General features: G+C 48.6%; 5 protein-coding genes across 5 annotated transcripts; 3 read left to right on the top strand and 2 right to left on the bottom strand.

The window, feature by feature from the left end:
- The first annotated feature begins 258 nt into the window (after positions 1 to 258).
- Positions 259 to 6347, top strand: TM4SF5 (transmembrane 4 L six family member 5). The gene is made up of 5 exons (XM_052657896.1): positions 259 to 432; positions 5074 to 5154; positions 5682 to 5818; positions 6066 to 6249; positions 6333 to 6347. The coding sequence occupies exons 1-5, from the start codon at positions 259 to 261 to the stop codon at positions 6345 to 6347; spliced, it is 591 nt and encodes a 196-aa protein (XP_052513856.1).
- Positions 6348 to 7779: 1432 nt separating this feature from the next.
- VMO1 (vitelline membrane outer layer 1 homolog) lies at positions 7780 to 8729 on the bottom strand. The gene is made up of 3 exons (XM_052658800.1): positions 8547 to 8729; positions 8352 to 8467; positions 7780 to 8077 (listed from the first exon to the last, which is right to left on the bottom strand). The coding sequence occupies exons 1-3, from the start codon at positions 8727 to 8729 to the stop codon at positions 7780 to 7782; spliced, it is 597 nt and encodes a 198-aa protein (XP_052514760.1).
- A 2121-nt stretch (positions 8730 to 10850) lies between these two features.
- On the top strand, positions 10851 to 12198 carry GLTPD2 (glycolipid transfer protein domain containing 2). The gene is made up of 4 exons (XM_052657893.1): positions 10851 to 10956; positions 11067 to 11119; positions 11366 to 11532; positions 11631 to 12198. Exons 1-4 carry the CDS (start codon positions 10851 to 10853, stop codon positions 12196 to 12198), a joined length of 894 nt encoding a protein of 297 aa, XP_052513853.1.
- A 4106-nt stretch (positions 12199 to 16304) lies between these two features.
- On the top strand, positions 16305 to 18557 carry PSMB6 (proteasome 20S subunit beta 6). Its single transcript, XM_052657932.1, has 6 exons — positions 16305 to 16463; positions 17107 to 17174; positions 17500 to 17631; positions 17733 to 17862; positions 18048 to 18192; positions 18337 to 18557. Exons 1-6 carry the CDS (start codon positions 16362 to 16364, stop codon positions 18477 to 18479), a joined length of 720 nt encoding a protein of 239 aa, XP_052513892.1. The 5' UTR covers positions 16305 to 16361; the 3' UTR covers positions 18480 to 18557.
- A 1607-nt stretch (positions 18558 to 20164) lies between these two features.
- On the bottom strand, positions 20165 to 20865 carry C19H17orf114 (chromosome 19 C17orf114 homolog). The gene is made up of 2 exons (XM_052657116.1): positions 20793 to 20865; positions 20165 to 20337 (listed from the first exon to the last, which is right to left on the bottom strand). The coding sequence occupies exons 1-2, from the start codon at positions 20863 to 20865 to the stop codon at positions 20165 to 20167; spliced, it is 246 nt and encodes an 81-aa protein (XP_052513076.1).
- Positions 20866 to 27065: the final 6200 nt, after the last annotated feature.

The following is a 27065-nucleotide window of genomic DNA, read 5'->3' as shown; positions in this document are numbered from 1 at the left end:
GTGCAGAAGAAGAGGAACACACCGACTCCATGCAACTTCCTCTGTGGGTCAGCCTCCCCTAGCTCGTCCACCACATCCTCCCCTTGGCCTGCGTCTCTGCAGCAGCCCCACGTCTCCTGCCCCTGTCCTTTATTATCAGCTGCTGCCAGCTTCACCACACCTCCTCCCCGACCTTTGCTCCTGGCTTGTTTTTCCCTCTGGACTCGGGAACCTTAGGTTCACTTTCACTCACCACCTGTCCTTTCCGAGAGCCTCACCATGTGCACCGGCAAGTGTGCCCGCTTTGTGGGGCTGTCTCTCATCCCCCTCTCCCTGGTCTGCATCGTGGCCAACGCCCTCCTGCTGGTGCCCAATGGGCAGACCACCTGGACCAAGGACCACCTCAGCTTGCAAGTCTGGCTCATGGCTGGCTTTGTTGGTGGGGGCCTGATGGTGAGAGGACTGGCTGGGGCGCATGGGCCATGGGAGGGGGCACCACTCGCTGGAGTCCTGACCAGGAGCGGGAGGGAGTGGAGGGAGGGAGGGAGAAAGGATGGTGGTGGCTTGGTGGTGACTGGGAGCCCACCCAGCCTGCCCCCAAATGCTAAGCACTGCAGAGGGTTGCTGCTCAGCCCCAGGGTCCTGAGCTGAATGTCTGAGCGGAACGAGAAGGAAGGAGCCTCACTGCTCTCAACTGTTCCCTCCTGGGTAGGGAGTTTGTCCTCCCAGCCCTTCCCCATCCCCACTGCTGAGCAGATGCTGGGAACACCTCATGACAAGGGTTGAGACAGAAGGAACAGCTGGTTCCCTGGGCGGTTATCGGGTTAAGATAATAATGGGCTCAGTGCGTGTGTGTTGCGGGGGGAGGTGGTTTACAGTGACAGTATAGTGTCTGGAGCCAGGTAGCGACGTTGCAGATCAGTCATTCTACCTATCAGCTCAGTGTCACCTCCTCCACCTCCCTGTCTTACATTTCTGGATGCCCACCACGCACTGGGCACTAACGCTAAACTCAGAACCTAGGTCAGTGTGGTGAAGGGGTCCCCGTTGCTTTCTGGAGACTAGGACCTGTCAGGAGAAGTGGGGGAAGGGGAGACACAGATTTCCCGGACTTCTTAACCCCTATTTGCCAACCCCTCCCTGTGTGGGGGAACGTTTTCGTTTGTGCTCCGCATGGCATGTGGGATCTTAGTTCCCTGACCAGGGATTGAACCCATGCTACTTGTAGTGGAAGCACAGTCTTAGCCACTGGACCACTGGGGAAGTTCCAAGGGGACCTTTTTGGACTGTCAAGTGAGTTTAACATCCTTATGGCCTGAAGGCAAAAGATTTATCCCCTGGCACTGTTCCCCACTTCTCAGGAGGGCTGACTGATGAAATTCTCTAGGGGAATGCTTCATCTTTGTTTCTTTTGCTGACCACAGCTCTGTTCGCTAAATGGGGAACGAACTGAGCTTTTCCTTTATACAACAATCTCCTCTTACCAGGGCTTCCCTGGTGGCACAGATGATAAAGAATCCGTCCGAAATGAGGGAGACCTGGGTTGGGAATATCCCCTGGAGAAGGGCCTGGCAACCCACTCCAGTACTCTTGCCTGGAGAATTCCTATGGACAGAGGAGTGAGGCGGGCTACAACCCACAGGGTCACAAAGAGTCGGATGTCACTGAGCAACTAAGCACCCCTCTCACCCCCACCCCAGGGCCTTTTCTCCTACTCTCCCTCTCGCATGGATTTATGGCAGCTGGACTCCACTCCATACCTCTGACCTCAACCCTCTTCAAGACATCACACTCCTCCCAGCCCTACTCACTCACTCTCTGTCATATCACACCCCTTTGCCAGCCCAAACCAACACCACCTCCCCACAATCTCACCAGCCTGCTTCTGGGAAGCAGGTGAGATCAGCGATGGGCAGAGGCCAGAGCATCTACACCCCTGAAAAAGCACAGTGAGGAATTTGAATTTTATTATAAGTGCACAATAAACTACTGAAGGACTTTTTAGTTTTTCAAAAGTCATACAGACAACTTCCCAGATCCTTAATATACAGTTCGGTGAATTTTTATAGAGGGGACACACTTATGTTCTGGGTACTTAGATCAAGATCTGGGTCATTACAAGAATCTCAGACAGGCCTTCTACCAGGCCCTACTCCACACTGCCAAGGGCCCCACTATCCTGACTTCTACCCCAGAGGTTAGATTTGTCTGTTTAGCACTTTATATAAATGGAATCCTACATTATGGACACTTTTGTTCTGACTTCTTCAGATCAAAATTACATACGTTTGTGAGTTTCATCCATATTAGTATACAATGCTGTAGTTTATTATTTCTTATGCATTCCATTGTATAAATATTACCACAATTTATTTAAACATTCTACTGTTGATGGATATTTGGATAGTTTCAAACTTGGATTTATTCCAAATAACGTTCTCTAAACATTCCTATAAATGTCTTTAGGTGAATGTATGTTTGCATGTCTATTGGATAGATACCTACAGAGTAAAACTGCTGAGTCTTAAGGTATGCAAATTTTCAGTGCTAACAGATATCACCAAAGAGTTGTCTGAAGTACTTATAACAATTGTATTCCCATCAGTAAAGTATGAGAGTTCTAATTGCTCCATATCCAGTTGGATATGGCTGGCTGCTGGGTGGACAGTGGACAGTAGGAGGTCAGCAGTGGCTGTAGGAAGACCAACTGAGGTTACTACAGTTGTCCAGGAGAGATAACAGTGGCGTGGACAAGTCCAGTGGCCACTGAGATGGAGAAAAGTAAACAGACCCAAGCTATAAACTCAGTGCTTCCTCCAGCTTCTTCAATTACCTCTTTTCATTGAGACAAAGAAAGAGCAGAGAGTGAGACAGAGGAGCTCAGAGAAAAAAAGGAAACAAACACTTTGGCTAAAAAAGCAAAAATTAGGGACTTCCTTGGTGGTCCAGTGACTAAGACTCTGTGTTCTCAATGCATGGGGTCCAGGTTCAATCCCCAGTCAGGGAACTAGATCCCATACGCCACAACTAAAGAGTTCACATGCTGCAGCTAAAAGATCCTGCATGCTGCAACTAGGACCTGGCATGCATGCCGTCACTCAGTCATGTCCGACTCTTCGCGACCCTATGGACTACAGCCCACCAGGCTCCTCTGTCCATGGGGTTCTCCAGGCAAGAAAACTGGAATGGGTTGCCAGGTCCTCCTCCAGGGGATCTTCCAGACTCAGGGGTTAAACCCATGTCTCTTATAGTCTCCTGCATTGACAGGCAGGTTCTTTACCACTACTGCCACCTGGGAAGCCTAAGACTTCACAGCCAAATAAATAAATACACAAACTTTTAAAAAATCACAAACAAGGAAGTCATTTGAAGTTGATAAATCCAAAAGATAAATCCAGGTGTCTCTGGGTCCAAGAGCCTCTGAGTAAGTGATATAACCAGACAGGCTAAGCAACGGGGCCACCTCTGGCCCCAGACCTCCCACGAGACAAGGAAGAGGGAAGGGCGTCTAGAGAAAAGTTCACTGAACTCTGCAGGTGTTTCTGTAAGGTTGCTGTGAATGATGTAATGGAACTAAAGCTCTCAGCTTCTCCCTTGGAGAAGACCCAAATGTTGCTTAATTGGTGTGAGACAGACAAGGAAGACAGGGAGGCAAAGATCCAGACAGCTGCAGAATTATAGAGATGGGAGATAAGCAAAGAACCTGGTTGGGTGCAACAAAGCTAAGGCTGAACCCAAAGGGAGGGTGCCTCAGACACCTTCATAGAGTTCAGTCTTGACAGGAGACTCTTTGAGGAGACTCTAAGGGATTGGATCAGGGAAAAGATCAATTGAAAGTGAAGTTCAATCTGGTGGTAGCAGGACTTCCCTGGTGGTCCAGTGGCTAAGACTTTGCACTCCCAATGCAGGGGAACTGGGTTTGATCCCTGATGGGATCAAGCTGAAACTAAAGATTCTGCATGCCTCAGCAAAGATCAAAGATCCGTTTGCTGAAACTAATACCCATTGCAGTAAAAAAAAAATATAATAATCTGGTAATAGCAATGTAGGATTGCGTATGGGCACAGGGCAAGAGACATGGAAACCCAATAGGGAGAATGAGCACATCCTTCTTATGGGAGGTGACTGGGGACTGACTGGGTGGAAGAAAGGACTGATTCAAGAGCTACTGAAGGACTTGAAGTCTGGCTCGGTATGGAGGATTCAAGTTTTCAGGACTGAGTGACCTGGAGGATATTTCCACTGATGGAGACAAGAAAGCCAAAGGGAGATAAATTTTGGGGGGAATAAACTGTGAAGTCAGTAGGTTGGATGAACTTGAGTTAAAACCAAGACAGACAAATGAACAGACCCTTCAGGCAGTCAGATCTGAATTTGAAGGGATTGATTTAGAATTGATTCTAACAACTGATTATTGTTAGAAGCAGCAGCAGACACCCTGGGAGGGGGTGGGCTCTCTGTGGACGACCACAGGAGAAAGAAAGACAGGATCAGGGTCGTATCTTGAGGATTCCCATCCTTCCCATCAGAGTCTTCACTTACATACTCCTCCACCCTCCATCATAATCCCAGTTCACCAGATACTCCAACACCACTATTCCTTCCTGCTGCTGAGGGACTTTATGCTTATTGACCATTTATTCTGAGTTAGTCTTCACATCAAGTCAACCTGTTATTTCATTAAATCCTGACAACAGCCATGGGAGGTACACAGACCCATTTTACAGAGGACAAAACTGAGATCCAGAGAGATGAATCAATTCATGAGTGTGAAATGAGCACAAGTTTGGCATTAAACCCAGGCTTCCAGATTCCAATTCACTTGGGCACCTACTATATACTGAGACTTATGGGGGATATAAGGATATTGGGGCCCTACCCTCCTGGAGGCTACAATCTGGACAGAGATAAGTAGGCACATAAATACAGATAAACTTAAAGCAGAGCCCCACAGTGTTGCAGGAAAAGTAAAGATAAGGTCTCCTTATAGTTCAAAGGGCTGAAGGCATCACAGTAAGTTTCCAGGAGGAGGTAAGCATTGATGCAAGATGGGGACCTGCTGGCCTTGTTATTATATCAACTCTCCTCCAATAGGTACTTTGTCCTGGAATTTCTGCTGTCCGGGCCGGGGGCAAAGGCTGTTGCGGTGCAGGCTGCTGTGGAAATCGCTGCAGGGTAAGATTCAAATTAAGACGGGGCTCAAGGGACTTTCTCGGTGGTCTAGTGGTTAAGACTCTGTGCTCCTAACACAGGGGGCCCAGGTTTGATCCCTGGTTGGGGGGAAATAAGATCCCACATGCCATAGGACACAACTTTAAAAAATTAATACATTTTAAAAATAATAAAGACAGGATTCAGCTTCGGTCTTTGAACCGGTTTTCGAAGAACCACATCTAAAGCCATGGTCCCTCTACTGAATTCCCAGCTTCATGAGCACCTCTGCAGAGTCCTAGGCTCCATCTCACCCCTCCCTCGCACCGACAAATATTAGGCTTCAGTGGGCCTGACCAGAGGGGACTTACAACCCCCTTGAAACTCCGTGGCCACCGGCTCTTAGGATTAAGCAGAACTCCAGCCCCGGGGTTTGACGGGAAGTGTATTTTTAACGACACTGGGAAAGATGGGGGGCACGGGGCCAGGCGCGGTTCGCCCAGGAGGAGGAAGGGCGGCCCAACACAACTCTGCTCGCGCTGTGCCTGTAGATGCTGCGCTCAGTCTTCTGCTCAGCTATCGGGTTGCTTGGCGCCATCTACTGCCTCTCGGTCTCGGGAACCGGGCTCCGAATTGGACCACAGTGCTTAATGAACGGCTCCTGGGATTACCACTTCCAAGACACCGCGTAAGGCTTAGCCTGTATTCGCGGCCCTGCCCCATACTCTGTCTCTGCCCACCTGCCTTTTCCACGTGGACCAGGGAACCTAGGCCGGACTCAGCTTCGAGACAGCTTCCTCCACGTGGGCCAAACGAGCTCTGTGCATATCCCCCTCGGCGCCTGCGCGGGGCGGGAAGCCCCAGGTTGGGGGCGGGGGGCGGGGGGCGCGCTCCGCGTGACCTCCTGCTCTTGCGTGACCCTGCCCCACCCGCAGAGGCTCTTACCTGCTCAACCGCACGCAATGGAACTTTTGCGTGGAGCCGCCCAATGTGGTCCTCTGGAACGTGACGCTCTTCTCGCTGCTGGTGGCCGCATCGTGCCTGGAGATCTTGCTCTGTGGGGTGCAGCTGGTGAACGCGTCCATTGGTGTCCTCTGTGGCGATTGCAGGAAGAAGCAGGTGGGACGGTTGTGGGATGGAGCTGGCAAGGAAACCTATTTGCTCCCTGGCTGTGTCCTGTCCTCACTTTATCTTTTCTGCAGGGCTCCTCTCAGTGAGGCTCCATCCACCTGGTCCCTCGCTCCTGGATACCCACCCGGCCCGCCCCTACCCTGGAATAAACTAGAGTGTTTAGAGTTCTCTTCCGCGTCTCAGACTGTGCCCTTATACAAAGAGTGTTGGAAGGCCTCCAGGTACACTGTTGCTTGGGGCTCTTACACCTTGCTTGCTATTTTCTTAATATATAGTTACTGAGCTGTTGGTGCGCTGAAAGTACTGTATAAACAAGACAGGCAAGTTCTGTGCTCTTAAAGAATTTAACATTCCAGGGTTAGAAGATGGACAGTTTTTAAAAGAGGCAGTAGATTATTTCAGTTGGTGATAAGCACTTTTTAAAAACATGGAGGTAATGGGGATAGATATTGACTGACGCATGGCCTTTTTCATAAGACAAAGTCCAAGAAAGAAAAATTGGACCTGAAATCTGGTGGATGGGCTAATCATCTGGACTGTTGGGAGAGTCCAGGCAAGGACAAGGACACTTCATAGGACTCAATGTACAGAAAAGCCACTGTTTGAATTTTGTAGGGGGAAGAAAAGGAAACATATGGAAAAGACGAGCTTGCCAGGTGGCTCAGTGGTAAAGAATCCGCCTGCCAAAGCAGGAGATAAGGGTCTATACCTGGATTGGGACGATCTCCTGGAGGAGGAAATAGCAACCCACTCCAGTATTCTTGCCTGTGAAATCCCTTGGACAGAGGAGCCTGGCGGGCTACAGCCCATGGGGTCATAGAGTCGGACTCCACTGAGTAACTGAGCAGGCACGCGTGGAAAAGACATGTTAGTCTCCTAAATTCTAGATAATGAAGCCTTAAGACAATATAGCATTGTCACCTAATTTGGTAGAAGTTTCTTAATCTGGGGTCACTGGTGGTTCAGAAAGGAAACAACCTGGGCTCTTAATGGGGATGACGTGTTTGCAGAGGCTGTCAGAAAAGCAAGGACTTCCTCAACCTGTAAGCAAAATCTGTTTCAATGCGTTTGTTTCTTTCTTTTTTTTTCCCCTCAACTATGGAGTCGGTAACTTTCAGTAGCTTGCCCTAGACTTGTGAGTTTGCTTAGTCCCTCATTCGTGTCTGGCTCTTTGCAACGCTATGGACTGTAGCCCACCAGGCTCCTCTGTCCATGGGAATTCTCCAGGTAAGAATACTGGAGTGGGTTGCCATGCCCTCCTCCAGGGGATCTTCCCAACCCAGGGCTGGAACCCAGGTCTCCCGCCTGCAAGGCGGATTCTTTACTGTCTGAGCCAGCAGGGAAGCCCAGACCTCTGAGACCAACCCCTAATTGGGCCTGGCCCAATGCCAGGTTAAGAGGAACACGAGCGACGCAGTTTCCCATCCCTAAAACAAGCCAGACCAAAAAGCCAAGACAGAGAAGCTTTAATAGCGGAGGTGGGATGAGGCTTGGGGCTGGGAGAGGACGACGATGGTATCAATTGCGGCAGCAGAAAAAGCGTGCGTCGTTGATGGCGGTGTCGTCGCGGAGGCCTTGAGGCTGCTGGATCTTGGTTTGCAAGCCGCATACGCCTTTAGGACAAAGCTCACTCCAGTCTCCGAAGTCTCCCCAGGTCAGGCCCGGCCCCTGCAGCTCCGTGCCGTCGGAGCAGAGGAAGCGCACGTTGTTCGCAGCTGTGTTGTCCCCAAAGGTCACGGGTGCCTCCACGCGAAGCGAGAAAGCCACCAGGAAGCCGCCGACGGGACACCACAGCGGCTCACTCCACCATCCCCACCTGGGGTGGAAGGGAAGACGCACTGGCTCCGCGGCGCCCCCTACCCACCTCCAGCCCGACCCAGGCCTCGGGGGCTTCCCCGCCAGGTGCTCAGTCACCTGACCTCCACAGAGATGCGGGCGGGTGGTGTGGGGTGGGAGGGGGCGGTCCCCCACCCGCTTCCAATTTCTAAACCTCCTGGAGGGACCTGCCCGTCGGGAGGGGAGGGGATGTGTGTAACCGAGGGTAAGGGGCATACCCCGACCCTAGGGGATCCTCGGCCCCTGCCCCCCACCTTCCAGACTGGGACTCCACCACGTGCGCGTTGAGATCCGCTTGCCCGCGCGCGCAGTGCAGCCGGATCCCATTCAGGGCCGTGTCGTCGTCAGGAATGCCTTGTGGGGGCTCCACCTGGGCGACCGACGACGAGTCAGGAGACTGCCACCCTCGGTTCCGGGGTCCCCTCCGAGACCGAGGCATGAGTCCCTACCTTGAGCGAGAACCCGCTGGCGAAGAATCCGTCAGGACACATCTCGGGCCAGGCCCAGTCGCCCCAGGGGCCCCCGTTGGTCACCTCGATGACCGACATGTAGCCATCTGCTCCTGCGTACCCCAAGCAAGTGGCCTGCAGCAGCAGCAGCAGCGGCAGCTTGGCTCCTGCTTCTAGCTCCATCCCGCAGCCTCCGTGAGCCCAGGCTCTTTAGCAGGCTTAAAAGCAACCTTTGCTTTTAAGAGGGCTTGGATTGCGGAAGGGCCACACAGATTAAGTGAAATTCAAAACTAATCCGGTCCTACAGATTTGACTCTCAGCCCAGCGCCAGGGGAGGAGGGGCAGCAAGAAGCCACGAGTTTGAAAAACTACCCATTTACACAACGTTAACAAACTTTAAACCAAGAATCATGGTTCGCGTTTTGCAGGCATATTTTATTTAATCCACAAAACAATTTTAGGCGGTGGAAATTACCCTTCCTATTCTGCAGATGAGGGAACTGGGGCTGCAAAATGGCAAACAATTTGCCTAAGGTCACAGGCAGCAAACCGGGGAACGTTCCAGCATTGGGAAATGGGGAACCAAGGCTAGGGATGGAAGTGATGGTTCCAGAATCCCAGGGGACAGGGACCCCAGGGACCTCCAGGATGTGAGATAGCATCAGAGTGAGACAGGGTAAGAAAGAATCCATGGACTATGGGAGCTAGGAAGCATCGTGTGAGTGGTTGGAGTCCTGACTCCTTGAGAATCTGGGACACCTCTCTCTCTCAAAAGAAACTGTACACAGAGACAGGGAAGAAGTCTAACAAGTTTACGGATGGATGACTGAAGACAGGAGATGCCATTTATTCCATTTCTTCCTGTATCCTTTCCCTCAATGTTTTCCCACCTATGACCACCAGGGGGACTCCTAATTGGAAACAACAACAACAACAACAGCAACAAAACCGCTCAGGTTTGTTGTGGGGAGTAATGAAAAATGAAAGAAAGTGAAGTCACTCAGTCGTGTCCAACTCTTTGGGACCCCATAGACTGTCGCCTACTAGGCTCCTCCGTCCATGGGATTTTCCAGGCAAAACTACTGGAGTGGGTTGCCATTTCCTTCTCCAGGGGATCTTCCTGACCCAGGGATCAAACCCAGGTCTCCTGAATCCCAGGCAGAGGCTTTACAGTCTAAGCCACCAATGGGGAGTAGTACCAACCCTCATTGGCCTGCCCCTCACGCATATTCCTGTGCTTTATTCAATACATACTTATTTAGAAACAATGTGTTGTATCACAGGTAATATTCTAAATGCTGTAAATAGAGTAGCAAACATGAAAAAGCCCCTGTCTTCATCAGAGCTCACATCCCAGTTGGAGAGACAGATGATAAATTCTTCAATGCACCTTGAGCTCTGTAGAGGCACATTTCTATTCCTGGGGCCTAGTACAGGGCCTGGCATGTGGAGGTATTTATAAAGGTTGGTTTGACTGAGGAATCATTTTGGAGGTTTAAAGAATTAAACAAATGTAAAAGGAGACAGCCTAAAGTATATAATTGAGACATCAGGCTTCCTGTTCAAGACAAGGTCCCCTGAGGAGACGATGGGGCTTCCCAGGTGATGCTAGTGGTAAAGAACCTGCCTGTCAATGCAGAAGACATAAGAATGGCAGGTTCGATCTAGGGGTTGGGAAGATCCCGTGGAGGAGGGCCTGGCAACCCTCTCCAGTATTCTTGCCTTGAGAATCCCCATGGACAGAGGAGCCTGGTGGGCTACAGTCCATCATGTCACAAAGAGTCGTACAGGACTGAAGTGACTTAGCACACATGCACGAGGATAGGATAATTTAGAAGTGAGTGTTCCCTGGGTCCCAGGTGCCCCATGCTTGAACTTTAAAAGTAAGATTTATGGAGCAGTTGTGGTAAGCTTTTCCATTTACAGTGTTTGCACATGTGATATCATTTAATCCTCACATGAGGCCTTGCAAAAGAACCTATTGTTATCCTCAATTTACAGTGGAGGAACTCAAGCCCCAGAGTCAGCCTAAGGCCCACCATTGTTCCTTGGGGGACCTGCTTCTCACCTCAGCCTCTCTTCACAGTACCCAGGCTGCCTCTTACTACCACCCAGCCTTCCTCATTCCAGTCCCTCACCCCTCGGATGCTGCCCTCTGGGGCAAAGGGCACAGGGGAAGGGGACTTGGTAGGTTAATTATTAACTCTTTGCACCTCAGGCACTGCGGCTTCCCTCCCCTCCTGGAGGCGGAGGGACAAAGCCCGGCTAGCGGCTGGCAAGGGGGTGGTGGTCCCTGCCGCAGCCATGGGGGTCGCACTGCCGGGGCAGATCCCGCGGCGGTGGCTGCACAGTGCAATTCCTCTTGCTGTCTTCGCGCTACTGCTTGTTTATCTCTGGGCTCGGAACCTTCGTGAGTAGCCCGTTCTCTCACCTGCTCTGGGAGGAACCGGGGAATCCAGGCCCTGGGGACCTAAGACCTCACCTTAGGCCCTCACTGCTCTGTCCCGCCTCCCCCCTCAGGCTGCGGATCTGGGACGCAGTCCTGCATTGCAGAGGGGCTGCCGCCTTTCCAGGTACGCTACCGGCAGGGCTGGAACTGGGAGCTCCTGGCGTGGTCCTGAGAGGACCAGTCTGAGGATCTGATGAAGAGCAGGCCCTCCTCCTACTCTCCCCTCTCCCGTCAGAAGTTGAGAGTCCAGCCAGAGAAACACCAGCTAGATCTAAGGAATAATTTCTTCAGAGACCAACTGGGCTGCTTGGCGAGCCCAGCAAGCTAGGGGTTCTGCTCCCATCTCGATGCCCTCAAATCTAACCTGCAGGTCCAGCAACAGTCGGGACCCCTGGAGGGCCCGGAATGGGAAGAGCCTCAGTGTCTGGGCCCCCAGGGGATGCTGGGCCATATGATGAGGTCGTTCCGCGCCAGTCTGAACACGGAAGGGGACGTGGAATTATCACAGTACCTGGCAGGATGGAGGAAGCTAGTCAGGTGAGTGAGCTCTCTCCTCTCATCCAGTCCCCGCCTCTTGGTGGCTCCATCGCCCTCTCGCAAACCTTCCTACCCTTCGCACCATCACACACCCACAGGTTCCTAACTCCCCTCGGCTCCATCTTCGCCTTCGCCACAAGCGAAGCCTCCGCCAAAGTGACAGCCCTCGAAGCTCTGGTGCACGGCCCACAAGCCGCGCACTACACGTCCCTGGGGACGATGGTGGCGTGGGAGCGGCCCGAGATCGCTCCACCGCCCTCGGCCAAGGCTTCGGGCTCAGTAACGATGCTCCTGCTGCACCGTGCGCTACGCTGGTCCCAGCTCTGCCTCCACCGGGTGGCGACCGGGATGCTCGGAGGCCCGGACGCCGGCGTTCAGTGCAGCGATGCTTATGGTACGGCCCTGGCCCCGCATCACACCTGGCTCGTCCGTCAGGCTGTCCACCTCGCATTCCTCGCTTTCCCGAGTCGCGGCCGCTTACTCCAGCTGATGTGTCCCGGAGCCAGAGAGACGGAGGCGAGGGCCGCGCTGGCCCGGGCCGCGGGCACCCTGGAGGACGTCTACAACCGGACCCAGGGCTTATTGGCTGAGCGCGGCTTGCTCGAGCTGGCTGGCGGAAGGAAGGAAGGAAGCACACCGAGGAGGCGTCGTTACAGCTGGGGTTGAGCCCTCAGCTGGCCTCTCGCCGCCAGGGGCGTGGTCATCACATATCCCGCCTCCGTGGTGACGTCACCAACCCGGCGTGGGTGGGGTTTTAGCCTCTTCCTCTATCTGCAATCTCCCGGAGGAGAGAGGAACAGTGGGGAATAAAAACAGTGGGGCTATTCTCTGATAGCCGTCGACTTAGGGCGTTTTGTGCGACGATGGCAGGCGCTTAAGGGAAATAGGAAAAATAGATGCGGGAAGATGAAGATGTGCTATTCCTATTCCCCGCCGCCGAGAGACTCGCTACCCTTGACCTGTCTCAGTCATTCTTACAGCTTCACTTGTCCACTACATGCCACGTCTCCAGTCCAAACCTGTTCCCTGAGCTCCAGCCCCCATAAAGCCAACTCTTTCCCGGACATCTCCACAGACACCGCAAATGCAACACATCCTACACGGATCCAGTCACTTCCTCCCAGAACCGCACCTCTTCCTATGTTTCCTGTCTCAGTAAACGACACCCTTTCCCGTCAGCTACCCAAGGCTAAAACCTGTGCTTCTTGACTCACGTCAAGCAGGTGCCAGCTCAATAATGTTTGTTTGTTGACTCCAGTGAACAAAGTTATACACTGATAACTCCCAAATTATAACTCCAACCCACTTTCCCCTGGATTCCAGAATACTACGTATACTCATCCTTATTCCACATCTCCATGTGGATTTCAACTAAACATAGCAAACTTAAGTCCAAAGCTGAGCTTCCGATATCCTCTCTTCCTAAAATGCTCCATAGTCCTCACTACCTCAGTAAATGACAATTCCATTCTTCTACGTCCTTAAGCTAGAAAACCTTGTGGTCATCCAGACTCTGGTTTCTCTTTCATCATACCCACCTCCAATCTGTCAAATTCTATTTCTTACTATCTCCACTGCTACCCACCTATCAAGTCAATTTTATCTATCACTTGGATTGTTTCAATAGCCTCCTGTTTCTCTCTCCCATACTTTGCTTCCCTACAGCATGTTTTCAATAAAACAGCCACAGTGATCTTTAAAATGTAGAGCATATCATGTCACTTCCCTGCTCAACATTTTCCAATGGCTTCCTATTGAACTTAGATTAAAACTTTTAAAAACTTAAGCAGAAGATTTTCTGGGTCATATCTTCAGTTGAGAAGGTTGAAAATTTTCTCAAAAGTCCTCTGTGAACTGATTGCACTAGCCAAACTGACCTCCTCAATATCCATTGAATGTGTCAGGCAGGGGTTTCCCTGGTGGCTCAGGGAAATGTAGGATTCTCGGGTTCAATCCCTAGGCTGGGAAGATCCCCTGGAGAAGGAAATGGCAACCCATTCCAGTATTCTTGTCTGGGAAATCCCATGGACAGAGGAGCCTGGCATGCTGTAGCCCTTGGGGATCGCTAAAGTCAAATACATCTTAGTGACTAAACAACAACAATATGTCAGGCAAGATCCTGCCTCAGGACCATTGTACTTGCTCCTCTGTCTGTCCAGAATGCTTTTCTCCAATATATACAAATGACTTCCCTCCTTCGTTTTGGTCTTTATTTACATGTCTCCTGAGTGAAACCTGCCTTGATTATTCTTTCTAAAATTTCAACACACACACACACACACACACACACACACACACTTACTATCTCCATTCCTTGCTTTTTCTTCTTAGTGTAATTCACTATCTAACATACTATATATTGTACTTTTTTTTTGTCTCCCCCAATAGAAAGTTCCATGGGGCTAGGATTTGTCTACTTTGTTCCCAGATGCACTTTCAGTGCCTCAAACGGTGTCTGGCACCTAGCAGACATTCAACAGCTCTTTGATGAATGAATGTATGAGGAAACACTAAAAATAGTTCAGATAATTGCAGTCAAGAGTGTCAAAAAGAAGAGGGGATTGCACAACAATGTAAATGTACTTAATGCTATCAAATTGTATACCAAAAATGGTTAAAATGCTAAGATGTGATTACAGTCAGGTGGGCAGGAGCAAGTTCACAAAGGCCCTTATAAACTATTACAGAGATGGGAGACTGTATCTTGAGAGTTAATTTTAAGCAAGGGTGTGTCAGGGTCATATTTTCAATTCAAACCCCAGCTCCAGCTCAGCTGAAGTATGTAGAAATAGTATGGCAAGTTCATACGAGGACCACTCCACACAATAACAGTCAAATATATATTCTTCTCAAGCACATATGCAAACCCCAGAGTAGACCACAGAGTAGGCCACAAGAGTCTCAAAATATTTTTAAAGGTTGAAGTCACGAAACCTTCTCCAACTAAGCTGAAATGAAATTAGAAATCAATAGTAAAAGGAAATTTGAAAAATTCACAAATATGTGGAAAGTAAAAAAGCATACTTTTAGCCAAACACTAGGTCACAGAAGAAATCACCAGAAAAATATTTTTTCTCCCCCACTCCAAGAAAAATACTTTGAGACTAGGGAAAGTGAAAACAAAGCACACCAAAACTTGGGATATAGCATAAAAAGTGCTCAGAAGAAAATGTGTAGGTATATATACCTATATTAAAAATGAAGGGGGAAAAATGAAGGGAACTTCCCTGGTGGTCCAGTGGCTAAGAGTGTGCTTGCAGTGCAAGGGGGGGCTGGTTTCGATCCCTAATCAGGGAACTAGATCCTGCATGCCACAACTAAGACCCAGTGCAGCCAAAATACAAGTAAATAGCACAGGGAAGTATCCTTAATATCTTGTAATAGTCTATGATGGAGATATATATATATATATATATATATATATATATATATATATATATAACTTAATCACTTTGCTATACACCTGAAACTAAAACAATGTTGTAAATCAATTATACTTCAAATTTTTAAGAAGTTTGATGTTGGGAGTTCCCTAGTGGCCTAGTGGTTAGCATTTGGGGCTTCCACTGCTGTGAACCCTAGTCAGGGAACTGAGATCCTGCAAATCCCGAGGTGCAGCCAATACATAAGTAAATTAAAAAGCCTGTTTTTAAAAGTTTGATGTTTTGCTTATGAAGACGACAAAACGAAACAAAAGCCCTCTTAAATTAATAACAGGAAAAAAAAATCCAACTTTAAAATGGACAAAGCACTTTCCAAAAAGATATGCAAATAGTCATTCAGCACATGAAAATATGCTCAATGTTACACAAGCTATCACTTCACACCCTCTAAACGAGCTAAAGTTAAACATGCTCAGTCACGATTAGGAAGTGGAGAAATCATAATCCTCATTCACGGCTAATGGGAATGTAAAACGAGGCAGCTGCTGTGCAAAAGCTGTAAGTTCCTTAAAATGTTAAATAAAAACTTACTACATGACCCAGCAATTTCATTCCTACTATATACTCCTAGGTATTTGCCAATAAAGGTCCGTCTAGTCAAGGCTATGGTTTATCCAGTGGTCATGTATGGATGCGACAGTTGGACTGTGAAGAGAGCTGAGCGCCGAAGAATTGATGCTTTTGAGCTGTGGTTGGAGAAGGCTCTTGAGAGTCCCTTGGACTGCAAGGAGATTCAACCTGTCCATTCTAAAGGAGATCAGCCCTGGGTGTTCTTTGGAAGGAATGATGCTAAAGCTGAAACTCCAGTACTTTGGCCACCTCATGCGAAGAGTTGACTCATTGGAAAAGACTCTGATGCTGGGAGGGATTGGGGGCAGGAGGAGAAGGGGACGACAGAGGATGAGATGGCTGGATGGCATCACCGACTCGATGGACGTGAGTTTGAGTGGAACTCCGGGAGATGGTGATGGACAGGGATGCCTGGCGTGCTGCGATTCATGGGGTCGCAAAGAGTCGGACAGGACTGAGCGACTGATCTGATCTGATCTGATCTAACTAAGAGAAACGAAAACAGTGCGGTCACTCTAAACCGGAGATGCACAAGTCTACCATGAAGGTTCTCTGATCCGCAATTCCGATCAGATTTATCAGTCCCGCCCGAACCGAGAGGAAAGTAGTCTTTCCATACGGTTTGCAGGTTTTTCTGTTGATTTTTTTTGGTTTGCCAGCCACGCTGCCATCAAGCGCTCCCTGTCGCAAAAGAACTTTCCCTATGCATTTCTTTTCCCTTCTGCCGTCAACCAGAAGTCTTCAGACCACGACTCAAGAGAGTGACAGAGCGCTTTACGACAGTTGCTTTGCGGCAATACCGGAGCCTCGAGGAAGATGGCGGCCACCCTAGTAGCGGCTTGGGGAACCAGGCCGGCACCAGCTTGGGGGCCTGAGGCTATTGCCCCCGACTGGGAGAACCGGGAAGTTTCCACAGGGGTAAGGAAGAACTCGGGATTCAGGAGATATGCGCAAGGCTTGAAGAGATAGAAGGATAACGCTGGAGTGGGCTGGAAGAACTGAAGGGGCGGAAGGAGAAAGGTGGTCTGTGCGATGCACTCAGGCCGGGGGAAAGGTATTCTAAGGATGCAGGAGTGATGTGGTGGGAGGTGGAAGGTAGGCTGAGCGTGGGATTCTGGAATCTCGCAGGACGAAAGCTTAAGGCCAGGGTGGCCCTTTGGGAATTTGAGGATTGGAATTATGATACCCTGCTGGGTATTGAGACCCCCCCGCCATGAGATTTGATGATGGTTTGGTACTTCCCTGGTGGCTCAGACGATAAAGCGTCTGTCTACAATGAGGAAGACCCAAGTTCGATCCCTGGGTTGGGAAGATCCCCTGGAGAAGGAAATGGCAATCCACTCCAGTACTATTGCCTGGAAAATCCCATGGACAAAGGAGCCTGGTAGGCTACAGTCCATGGGGTCGCAAAGAGTTGGACACGACTGAGCGACTTCACTGTCACTTTCTTTGGTGGTGCAGGACTTAACTCGTACTCTGTGGACTGGATAGACGGATCATTGAGGTTTGTGTGTGCTGGAGAATATGGAGAGGCCAACTCGCCTTTTATCCTTTTTTCCAGACCACTATCATGGCCGTACAATTTGATGGGGGCGTGGTTCTAGGAGCCGACTCCAGAACAACCACTGGGTGAGCTCAGGACAGCTATGTGAAAGATCTTCTTCCCATCTTCCCCTTTCTTCCTTCCTTGCCTGCCAGCCCATCCTTATCCTCCTTGGGCTGCTGTGGGAACGGAGATTTCTCCCTCCTGGGAGATTAGGATTTGCCATCTTTTACTACTTTGTAGTTCTCTAAACCTTTTGGTGAAATACTTGCAAAAGTTTGTTTTCCAGCCTGTTTCAGTTTAGATGAAGACTGATTGGGAATAGTGGAATTCCTATTGAGGTAGTGGATAGTGAAAGATGGAAGTGGGAGACAGGTGGGCTCCTTCCCTCACTATTCTGCCATCCTGCAGGTCATACATTGCCAATCGAGTGACTGACAAGCTGACCCCTATTCACGACCGTATTTTCTGCTGCCGCTCAGGCTCAGCAGCTGATACCCAAGCAGTAGCTGATGCGGTCACTTATCAGCTTGGTTTCCACAGGTACTTGTGGGCAGGGGAAGAACAAGTATCTGAAAGGAATTGGGACCTGAGGGCCTGAATGGTCTGACACTGTCTTCCCTATGACTCTCTTCATCATCTAGCATTGAGCTGAATGAGCCTCCGCTGGTGCACACAGCGGCCAGTCTCTTTAAGGAGATGTGTTACCGATACCGAGAAGACCTGATGGCAGGAATCATCATTGCCGGCTGGGACCCCCAAGAAGGGGGACAGGTCAGACACCACCACCCTCAGAACGCTGGAGCCATGCCTTTCAGTCTCTCCCCACCCCCAGCCATTTTCTAGTTCTTTTTCCAGTCTCTACATCACTTACTATTAACTCTACACAGACCACTCCCACAATGGACAGGTGATTGTATATGTACAAATGATGACATTCTTCTCTCTCTGTCTGGTAGGTGTACTCGGTGCCCATGGGGGGTATGATGGTACGACAGCCCTTTGCCATCGGGGGCTCTGGGAGCTCCTATATCTATGGCTATGTGGATGCTACCTACCGGGAAGGCATGACCAAGGAAGAATGCCTGCAGTTCACTGCCAATGGTGAGAATTTGGGCTCCTGGGTCTGTGAGCCTAAATCTTCCTAGCCAAGCCAGGTCAACATTCCTCTTCCCTTGACAAGATCCCAGCATCTGACTGTGATCCTAACTTTCTTCTCTTAACCTAATTTTCTTCTTTTATCCACAGCTCTTGCTTTGGCAATGGAGCGGGATGGCTCTAGTGGAGGGGTGATCCGCCTGGCAGCCATTGCAGAACCAGGGGTAGAGCGGCAGGTACTTCTGGGAGACCAGATTCCCAAATTCACCATTGCCACTTTACCACCTCTCTGAATCCTGAGATCCTAAGATATAATGAGACACCCCATACATACCCCATTCAAAATTCAATAAACAGTTCATCAGTGAGAATCTGTGTGCTTTGAGGTTCTTTCCTTGACCTCTGTCTGGGCCATTCCTGTTTGTATAAATCACTGTCCTGAGCAAGCTGGAATGGGCCCTTCTTCCAGGCCATCAGCCCCCACACTTTCTTTACCACATCCAGGCACTTGTGACAGGAGTGTGGTTGATGTGGGGGCTTTCCACAGGTGTTCCACTCCCCTTGCTATTCAAGCCCAAGGTGGGACTCAAAATTCTGATGGAGACTGGAGTCACCTCCCCTCAGCCTGCCCCCTGGGAGGCTACTGGCTGTGAGGCCAGAAGGATTCCAGATCTCCGACCCAGGCTTATGGTCCCCTGTGTTCACACTCACCTCTGTCACTTCATCAGAAGCAGCTCTTGGGTGGAAGGTGGACCTTGATGCAAATGGAGTTTAAGATTGATGTTGAGTGGGAGAGAGCGGCCACTGGGAGTGCTGTGGGTCAGCTCCAGCGACCACCTTTCCTTTGGGAGGGTGATGGGAAGTCAGCTTTCAGTCCCTCGGATGGGAAACCGGGAGTGAACTCTAGCCCCTGCAAGACTGGCTGGACCCAGAGACCTCAGTGGTGCTCATTGACAATGACTGACAGTCTTCCCTCATCTGTTTCTCCACTCAATGGCTAAGGGAACTGTGAAAGCCACATTTGGAAACCTGGTACTAGAATATAATCCTGCCTTGGGGGATTCCGTAGTGGTCCCATGGTTAGGAACTAAGATCCCTTAAGTCAAGTGCCATGGCCAAAAAAACAAAAGCAAACAAAAAAACACAATCCTGCCCTGGGAGATTTCAGGGGGTACAGAGGAATCTTCTTAAGGATCTGGTGAGGTCCTGGATTAAGTGAAGAATCTCTGACCCCAAACGTGTATCTCAAGCTTAAAATAACCACTGCAGAAGTTTTGATTTTCTGTAAAACCTGTTCTCCCGGTCTTCCCTGTCTCAAAGCATCTTTGATTGCTCTTTCCCTTATACTCCACAACCCTGCAAACTCCATCCCTCCACAGAAAGGCCTTTCCTAACCTGAATTTTAAGAAACACCACCACCCTTTTCTCACATTATCTGTTTATTTTCTTCACAGCAGTACATTTTAGTGTCTCATTACCATGCTTATTTATTATCTGCCTCCTCCTACCAGAAAGCAAATTCAGTGAGAAGATTCCTTGTGCTTGAGTGACTGATATATTTTCAATACCTGGCAGGGAGTGAACATTTGATATTTATCAAACGAATATGCTCCCTGGTCCAATCTGCTGTCCTGCCTACCCACTAACCGCTCCAAACTGGTTTCACCACCTTCAGCTCTGAAGCTTGGTAACCTTCCCACTGGGCATACCTGGGCTCAGCTGGAGATCAGGTGCCTCCTGTTTCCCACTCCCGTGTCCTCACTCCCACCCTGCTGCACTTCCCACCTCAGCCCCATCACACAGGCCTGGTGTGGTCCCCATCTCCTCTCCAAAACACACCACATACACACGCGCACGCAATACTCTCAATGTATTTAATAAGGTCATGAGGGTCCTGTGGGAAGGGCCTTGGGCTCAGATGAGAAGGTGGGGAAGGAAGGTTGCCAAGGCCTGGAGGTGTAGCCCCCAGTGCCCTGCATCAGATGGTGGAGTCGTTGGCTGACGCTACATCATGCAGCTGGTGACGGAAGGAGAGCCGGGCCTTCCTGCTGAAGTAGGCACCAGACCCTGGGGATGGTATCCCTCCCTCGGTGGCAATCGGGGCTACAGCCGGGCTGCCGTCTGGATCTGGAGGGGCAGCTGGATCCAGGCCTAAAAGGGACATTGGAGGGGGAGGATGGGCACAGTGGATCAGGAGGAGGAAAAGAGGCCAAGGAAGATGGCTGGGGACTTGAGGGGTGAGTGTCACCAGCATCAGATGGCAAAAGGGAGAGGCGAAGCTGGTGGCAGGGTCGGCTTCCCTGGCCCTTGACCTGTGCGCTGGCACAAGGGGCCACACTCAGAAGGGCTCCTGTGCTTGGTGTCATGCTCTGCTATCAATGTCTTGAAATTCTTGATAATTTTTTTAATAAGGGGGGTCTCACTTCTTCACTTCATAATGGGGCCTGCAAAGTGTTTAGCCAGTCCTGTGGCGAAGCGATAGATCCACCTCCCACCCAGGAAGAGAGACCATCCTTTCCCTTCCCTGGTCTGAGCATCTACCTTTCTCTCCAGCACAGTCTGTCTGTCTGACTGGCTGCCCACCTTTTCCTCTGTCTCCCCCATACCTGCTCCTCTGTCAGTCCTTCGCTGTCTCCGGCACCCACACCATGGGAAACACCATGCCCCCTTCAGACCCATCTCAACAGTGGAGAAGACGGAGATGCTGAGAATGGCCAGGAGGGCCCCAGGAGGGGTGTGGTTTCCAAGGCCCTCCACTGTGGGCAAAACTACCACTTAGCCTCAGACCGCCTGGTGATTATCGGCGCCAGGAGATGGAAGGGGGAGAAGAGGGACGAGGGAAGGGGTGGGGGATCCCCCACTCAAATACCTCTCCTTTTGTGCCTCCTTAATTTGGGGGTTGTCTCTGATCTCCACGGAGAAGCAGAAGACTGGGAGGAAAGGTAGGGTAGAGACAGACACATAGTGCCAGACAGGCACAGTGAAAATTCACTGCAGTAATGCCAGACAACTTGGTGCCAAGCTGGACCCTGCTGGGGATACATTTGTATTTCACAGTGAGATTCATTTCTATTTAGGATACCCAAGATGTAAAACTTGAAAGAATAGTCTATTTTTTCAGAACAAAAAAGTTTATCGGTCAGGGAAATGTTTACATTCTCATTAAACAGTCCAGTAGCTCTTGTCCCCTCTTATGAAAATAGTCCCAGTTGATTAATTATCCTGTGCCAGGTAGATTCTAGGGACTTTTACACATTATCTCATCTGATTGTGTCAATGATCTTTTAAAGTCAATGTCATTACTATGCGACTGCACAGATGAGGAATCCGAGGCACTGAAAGATTAGGTCACTTGTCCAAGGTCACACAGGCAGTCATCAGAAGAGCAGTAACTTTCCCTCACCCTCTTCAGTCTGACCCCAGAGTCTACTCTACCACCTCACTTGAGCTTCCCGAGCTTATTCCTGGCAGGCTTTGATGCCCCCAGCAGGTGTAGGACAGCCAGAGCCCAGGCTGGGAGCCATGGGTCCCAAGTGTGCTAACCAAAGACTCTAAATGCCCTCCAAGCAACTATATTCCAATAAAAATTAATTTTAAAAAATAAATAAGGCCTTCCCTGGCGGTCCAGCAGCTAAGACTCTGTGCTCCCAATGCAGGGGGCTTGGATTCAACCCCTGGTCATGGGAACTAGATCCGGCATGCTGCAACTAAGATCCAGTGCAGCCCAATAAAAAATAAGTAAATAAAAATAAATAAATAGGGACTTCCCTGGTGGTCCAGTGGATAAGACTTCACACTCCCAATGCAGGGGGACCAGGTTCAATCCCTGGTCAGGGATTGACCAGCAACTAAGTTGATTGCGGCAACTAAGATTTGACATGCAGTAACTTAAAAAACATCTATTTCTGCTTTATTGACTATGCCAAAGCCTTTGACTGTGTGGATCACAATCAACTGTGGAAAATTCTTCAACAGATGGGAATACCAGACCACCTGACCTGCCTCTTGAGAAATCTGTATGCAGGTCAGGAAGTAACAGTTAGAACTGGACATGGAACAACAGACTGGTTCCAAATAGGAAAAGGAGTACGTCAAGGCTGTATATTGTCACCCTGATTATTTAACTTCTATGCAGAGTACATCATGAAAAATGCTGGGCTGGAAGAAGGACAAGCTGGAATCAAGATTGCCGGGAGAAATATCAATAACCTCAGAAATGCAGTGACACCACCCTTATGGCAGAAAGTGAAGAGGAACTAAAAAGCCTCTTGATGAAAGTGAAAGAGGAGAGTGAAAAGTTGGCTTCAAGCTCAACATTCAGAAAATGAAGATCATGGCATCTTGTCCCATCACTTCATGGGAAATAGATGGGGAAACAGTGGAAACAGTGGCAGACTTTATTTTGGGGGGCTCCAAAATCACTGCAGATGGTGACTGCAGCCCTGAAATTAAAAGACGCTTACTTCTTGGAAGAAAGTTATGACCAACCTAGATAGCATATTGAAAAGCAGGGATATTACTTTGCCAACAAAGGTCCGACTAGTCGAGGCTATGGTTTTTCCTGTGGTCATGTATGGATGTGAGAGTTGGACTGTGAAGAAGGCTGAGCGCCAAATTGATGCCTTTGAACTGTGGTGTTGGAGAAGACTCTTGAGAGCCCCTTGGACTGGAGGGAGATCCAACCAGTCCATTCTGAAGGAGATCAGCCCTGGGATTTCTTTGGAAGGAATGATGCTAAAGCTGAAACTCCAGTACTTTGGCCACCTCATGCGAAGAGTTGACTCATTGGAAAAGACTCTGATGCTGGGAGGGATTGGGGGCAGGAGGAAAAGGGGATGACAGAGGCTGAAATGGCTGGATGGCATCACCGACTCGATGGATGTGAGTCTGAGTGAACTCCGGGAGGTGGTGATGGACAGGGAGGCCTGGCGTGCTGTGATTCATGGAGTCACAAAGACTCGGACATGACTGAGCGACTGAACTGAACTGAACGTAAAAAAAAGAATAGAGAAAAAGATCCTGCAAGCCTCAACAAGATCTGAGATCTATGCTGCAAGTAAGACCTGGCACAGGGACTTCCCTGGTGATCCAGTGGTTAAGAAATCACCTGCCGGTGAAGGGAACATGGGCTCGATCCCTGGTCTGGGAAGATTTCACATGCTGCAGAGCAACAAAGCCCCATGCTGCAACTACTAAAGCCCTCGAGCCCATGCTGCACAAGAGAAGCCACAGAAACGAGAAACCTGAGCACCGCAACCAGAGAATAGTTCCCACTTGCCACAAACAGAGAAAGCCCTCCAGCAGCAACAAAGACCCAGCACAGCCAAAGACTGGAAAAAAAAAAAAAGACCTGGTACAGCCAAATATTTAAATAAATAAATAAAATGCCCTCCGAGAGCTACATTGTCATTCCCTTAGTGTGTCATGATGTGGGAAAAGTCAGAAAGCACTGCTGACTCCATTGCCTGACTGAAATCTACACTTGATTTTTTATTTTATATTGGAACATCTGTTTTTTAAATTAACTTTATTGAAGTAAAAATTTACAATTTAATGCACATATCTTAGTGTGCAGTTTCATGAGTTTTAATAAGTGCATTGTTCAGTCGCTAAGTCATGTCTAACTCTGTGACCCCATGACCTGCAGGACACCAGGCTTCCCTGTCCTCCACTGTCTCCCGGAGTTTGCTCAAACTCATAGCCATTGAGTCAGAGATGCCATCCAACTGACTCATCCTCTGTCGCCCCCTTCTCCTCCTGCTCTCAATCTTTCCCACCATCAGGGTCTTTTCCAATGTCAAGTGCATACACCCATGTAATCCCCACCCCAATCAAGACAGGGGACATTTCCCTCCCCCAGTTCCCTGTGTGCCCTTTACTGTCCCTCTTTTCCCCACTCCCTGCCACAGGCAACTGCAGATCTGATTTCCATCACTATAGATCGGCTTTGCTGTTCCAGAACTCAATATTAGTGGAATCACATAGTACTCCTCTATTGTGTCTGGCTTCTTTCAGCATAATGTTTTTGAAAGTCACCCATGTTGTATGCATTAACAGTTGTGTGTATTAACAGTTGTATGTAGTAACAGTTTGTGTTTCTCGTAATAACTTTATTGAGAATAATTCATATGCCATAAAATTCACCCTTTAGTCTATGATTCAATGGTTTTGTTTTTTTAATTCACAGAGGTGAGCAGTCATCACAGCTAACGTAGCCTTCTCATCACCCTCAAAACAAACTCTGTGCCCATTAGCAGTCACCCCTCGGTCCCTCTCCCCAGCTACTGGTCCAGCTATGGTCTCTTTGAATTTACTTATTCTGGACATTTCATAGAAATGGACTCATATAATATGTGGTCCCTTGTGTCTGGTTTCTTTCACTTAGCATAACCTTTAATGGTTCATCCACGTTGTAGCAGGCTATCAGTACATCATTACTTTCAGGGCTGAATAATATTTCATGGTAGGGATATACCACATTTTGTTTATCCATCTATAACTTAATGGACATTTGGTTTGTGTCTACTTTTTGGTTACTTGAATAACATTGCTATGGACATTCCTGTGCAAGCTTCTGTGAAGAAATGTTTCAATTTTGTTTGGAATATACCTAGGAGTGGAATTGCTTGTCCGTACACTAGTGGTAAAGAACCAAGGCAGGAAACCTAAGAGACATGGGTTCAGTCCCTGGGTTGGGAAGATCCACAGGAGAAGAAAATGGCAACCTGCTCCAGTATTCTTGCTTGGAGAATCCTGTGGACAAAGGAGCCTGGCGGGCTACAGTCCATGGGGTCGCAAAGAGTCGGACACAACTAAAGTGACTTAGCACAAGCATAACACAAGCACAGTAACTCTACGCTTAACATTTTGAAATTGTTTTCCAAGGTGGCTGCACCATTTTACACTTTATTCATTTTTATTGCCGAGTAATAGTCTATAGGCCACAAATTAATCAAAATTAAAAACCTCTGCTTTTCAAAAGGCATCATTTATTTATTTGTTTTGGCTGTGCTTCGAGGCTGGGCCCTGCAGTCAGAGCCAAGTCCTAACCACTGGATAGCCAAGGAATTCCCAAAAGGCACCATTATTCTAAAAAGAGAAACTATCTTCTGGGTGAAAATATTTGTAGTCCATTTATCTGATGAAGGATTTGTATCCAAAATATTGGGTTGGTCAAAAAGTTCATTTTCATTTTTCCATAACACCTTATTAAAAACCCCAAAGAACTTGAAAATTCCAAACGAACTTTTTGACTAATTTAATATATAAAGAACTCTTACAATTTAATAAGTCAAAAAACATGGTTTTCTAAACAGTCAATGAAAGAATCAAACACTTAATAAGAGATACATAAAAATGGTCAATAAGCACTTGAAGTATGGTCGGCATCATTAGTCATTAGAGAAGTGCAAATAAAACTAAGATGATGTATTATTTTACATTTACTAGCATGACTAATGCTAAAAAGATTGTCAATATCAAATCTTGGCCATGCTGCAGATCAACTGGAATTATCATACACAGATCTTGGAAATGTAAAACAGAACTACCATTTCGGAAAACAGTTTGGCAGATCCCTCTCATTTTAAAATACCTCCCCCCATTTTAAAACATTTCACTTATTTAAAAAGTGCTTTTTAATGACCATTTAAAAATAGCCTTTGTCACTTTCTTTACCATGTCTCCATATAAATGTGTGCAATTAGAGATCAAATAAGTGTGGCAAGTTTCTAGCTATTTACCGAAGAGAAACGAGAAGGTATTTCTACAGAAAGACTTACTCAGGAATGTTTCAGTTCAGTTCAGTCGCTCAGTCGTGTCCGACTCTTTGCAACCCCATGAACCGCAGCATGCCAGGCCTCCCTGTCCATCACCAACTTCCGGAGTCCACCCAGACCCATGTCCATTGAGTCAGTGATGCCATCCAACCATCTCATCCTCTGTCATCCCCTTCTCCTCCTGCCCTCAATCTTTCCCAGCATCAGGGTCTTTTCAAATGAGTCAGCTCTTCACATCAGGTGGCCAAAGTACTGGAGTTTCAGCTTCAACATCAGTCCTTCCAATGAACGCCCAGGACTGATCTCCTTTAGGATGGACTGGTTGGATCTCCTTGCAGTCCAAGGGACTCTCAAGAGTCTTCTCCAACACCACAGTTCAAAAGCATCAATTCTTCGGCGCTCAGCTTTCTTTATAGTCCAACTCTCACATCCATATATGACCACTGGAAAAACCATAGCCTTGACTAGACTGACCTTTGTTGACAAAGTAATGTCTCTGCTTTTTAATATGCTGTCTAGGTTGATCATCATAACTTTCCTTCCAAGGAGTAAGAGTCTTTTAATTTCATGGCTTCAGTCACTATCTGCAGTGATTTTGGAGCCCAGAAAAATAAAGTCAGCCACTGTTTCCCCATCTATTTGCCATGAACTGATGGGACCGGATGCCATGATCTTAGTTTTCTGAATGTTGAGCTTTAAGCCAACTTTTTCACTCTCCTTTTTCACTTTCATCAAGAGGCTCTTTAGTTCTTCACTTTCTGCCATAAGGGTGGTGTCATCTGCATTTCTGATATTTCTCCCGGCAATCTTGATTCCAGCTTGTGCTTCTTCCAGCCCAGCGTTTCTCATGATGTACTCTGCATATAAGTTAAATAAGCAGGGTGACAATATACAGCCTTGACATACTCCTTTTCCTATTTGGAACCAGTCTGTTGTTCCATGTCCAGTTCTGTTACTTCCTGACCTGCATACAGATTTCTCAAGAGGCAAGTCAGGTGGTCTGGTATTCCCATCTGTTGAAGAATTTTCCACAGTTGATTGTGATCCACACAATCAAAGGCTTTGGCATAGTTAATAAAGCAGAAATAGATGTTTTCCTGG

This window comes from Budorcas taxicolor, chromosome 19, assembly GCF_023091745.1.
Source record: "Budorcas taxicolor isolate Tak-1 chromosome 19, Takin1.1, whole genome shotgun sequence".
NCBI lineage: Eukaryota > Metazoa > Chordata > Mammalia > Artiodactyla > Bovidae > Budorcas > Budorcas taxicolor.
This window is presented reverse-complemented; position numbering and strand designations above follow the sequence as displayed.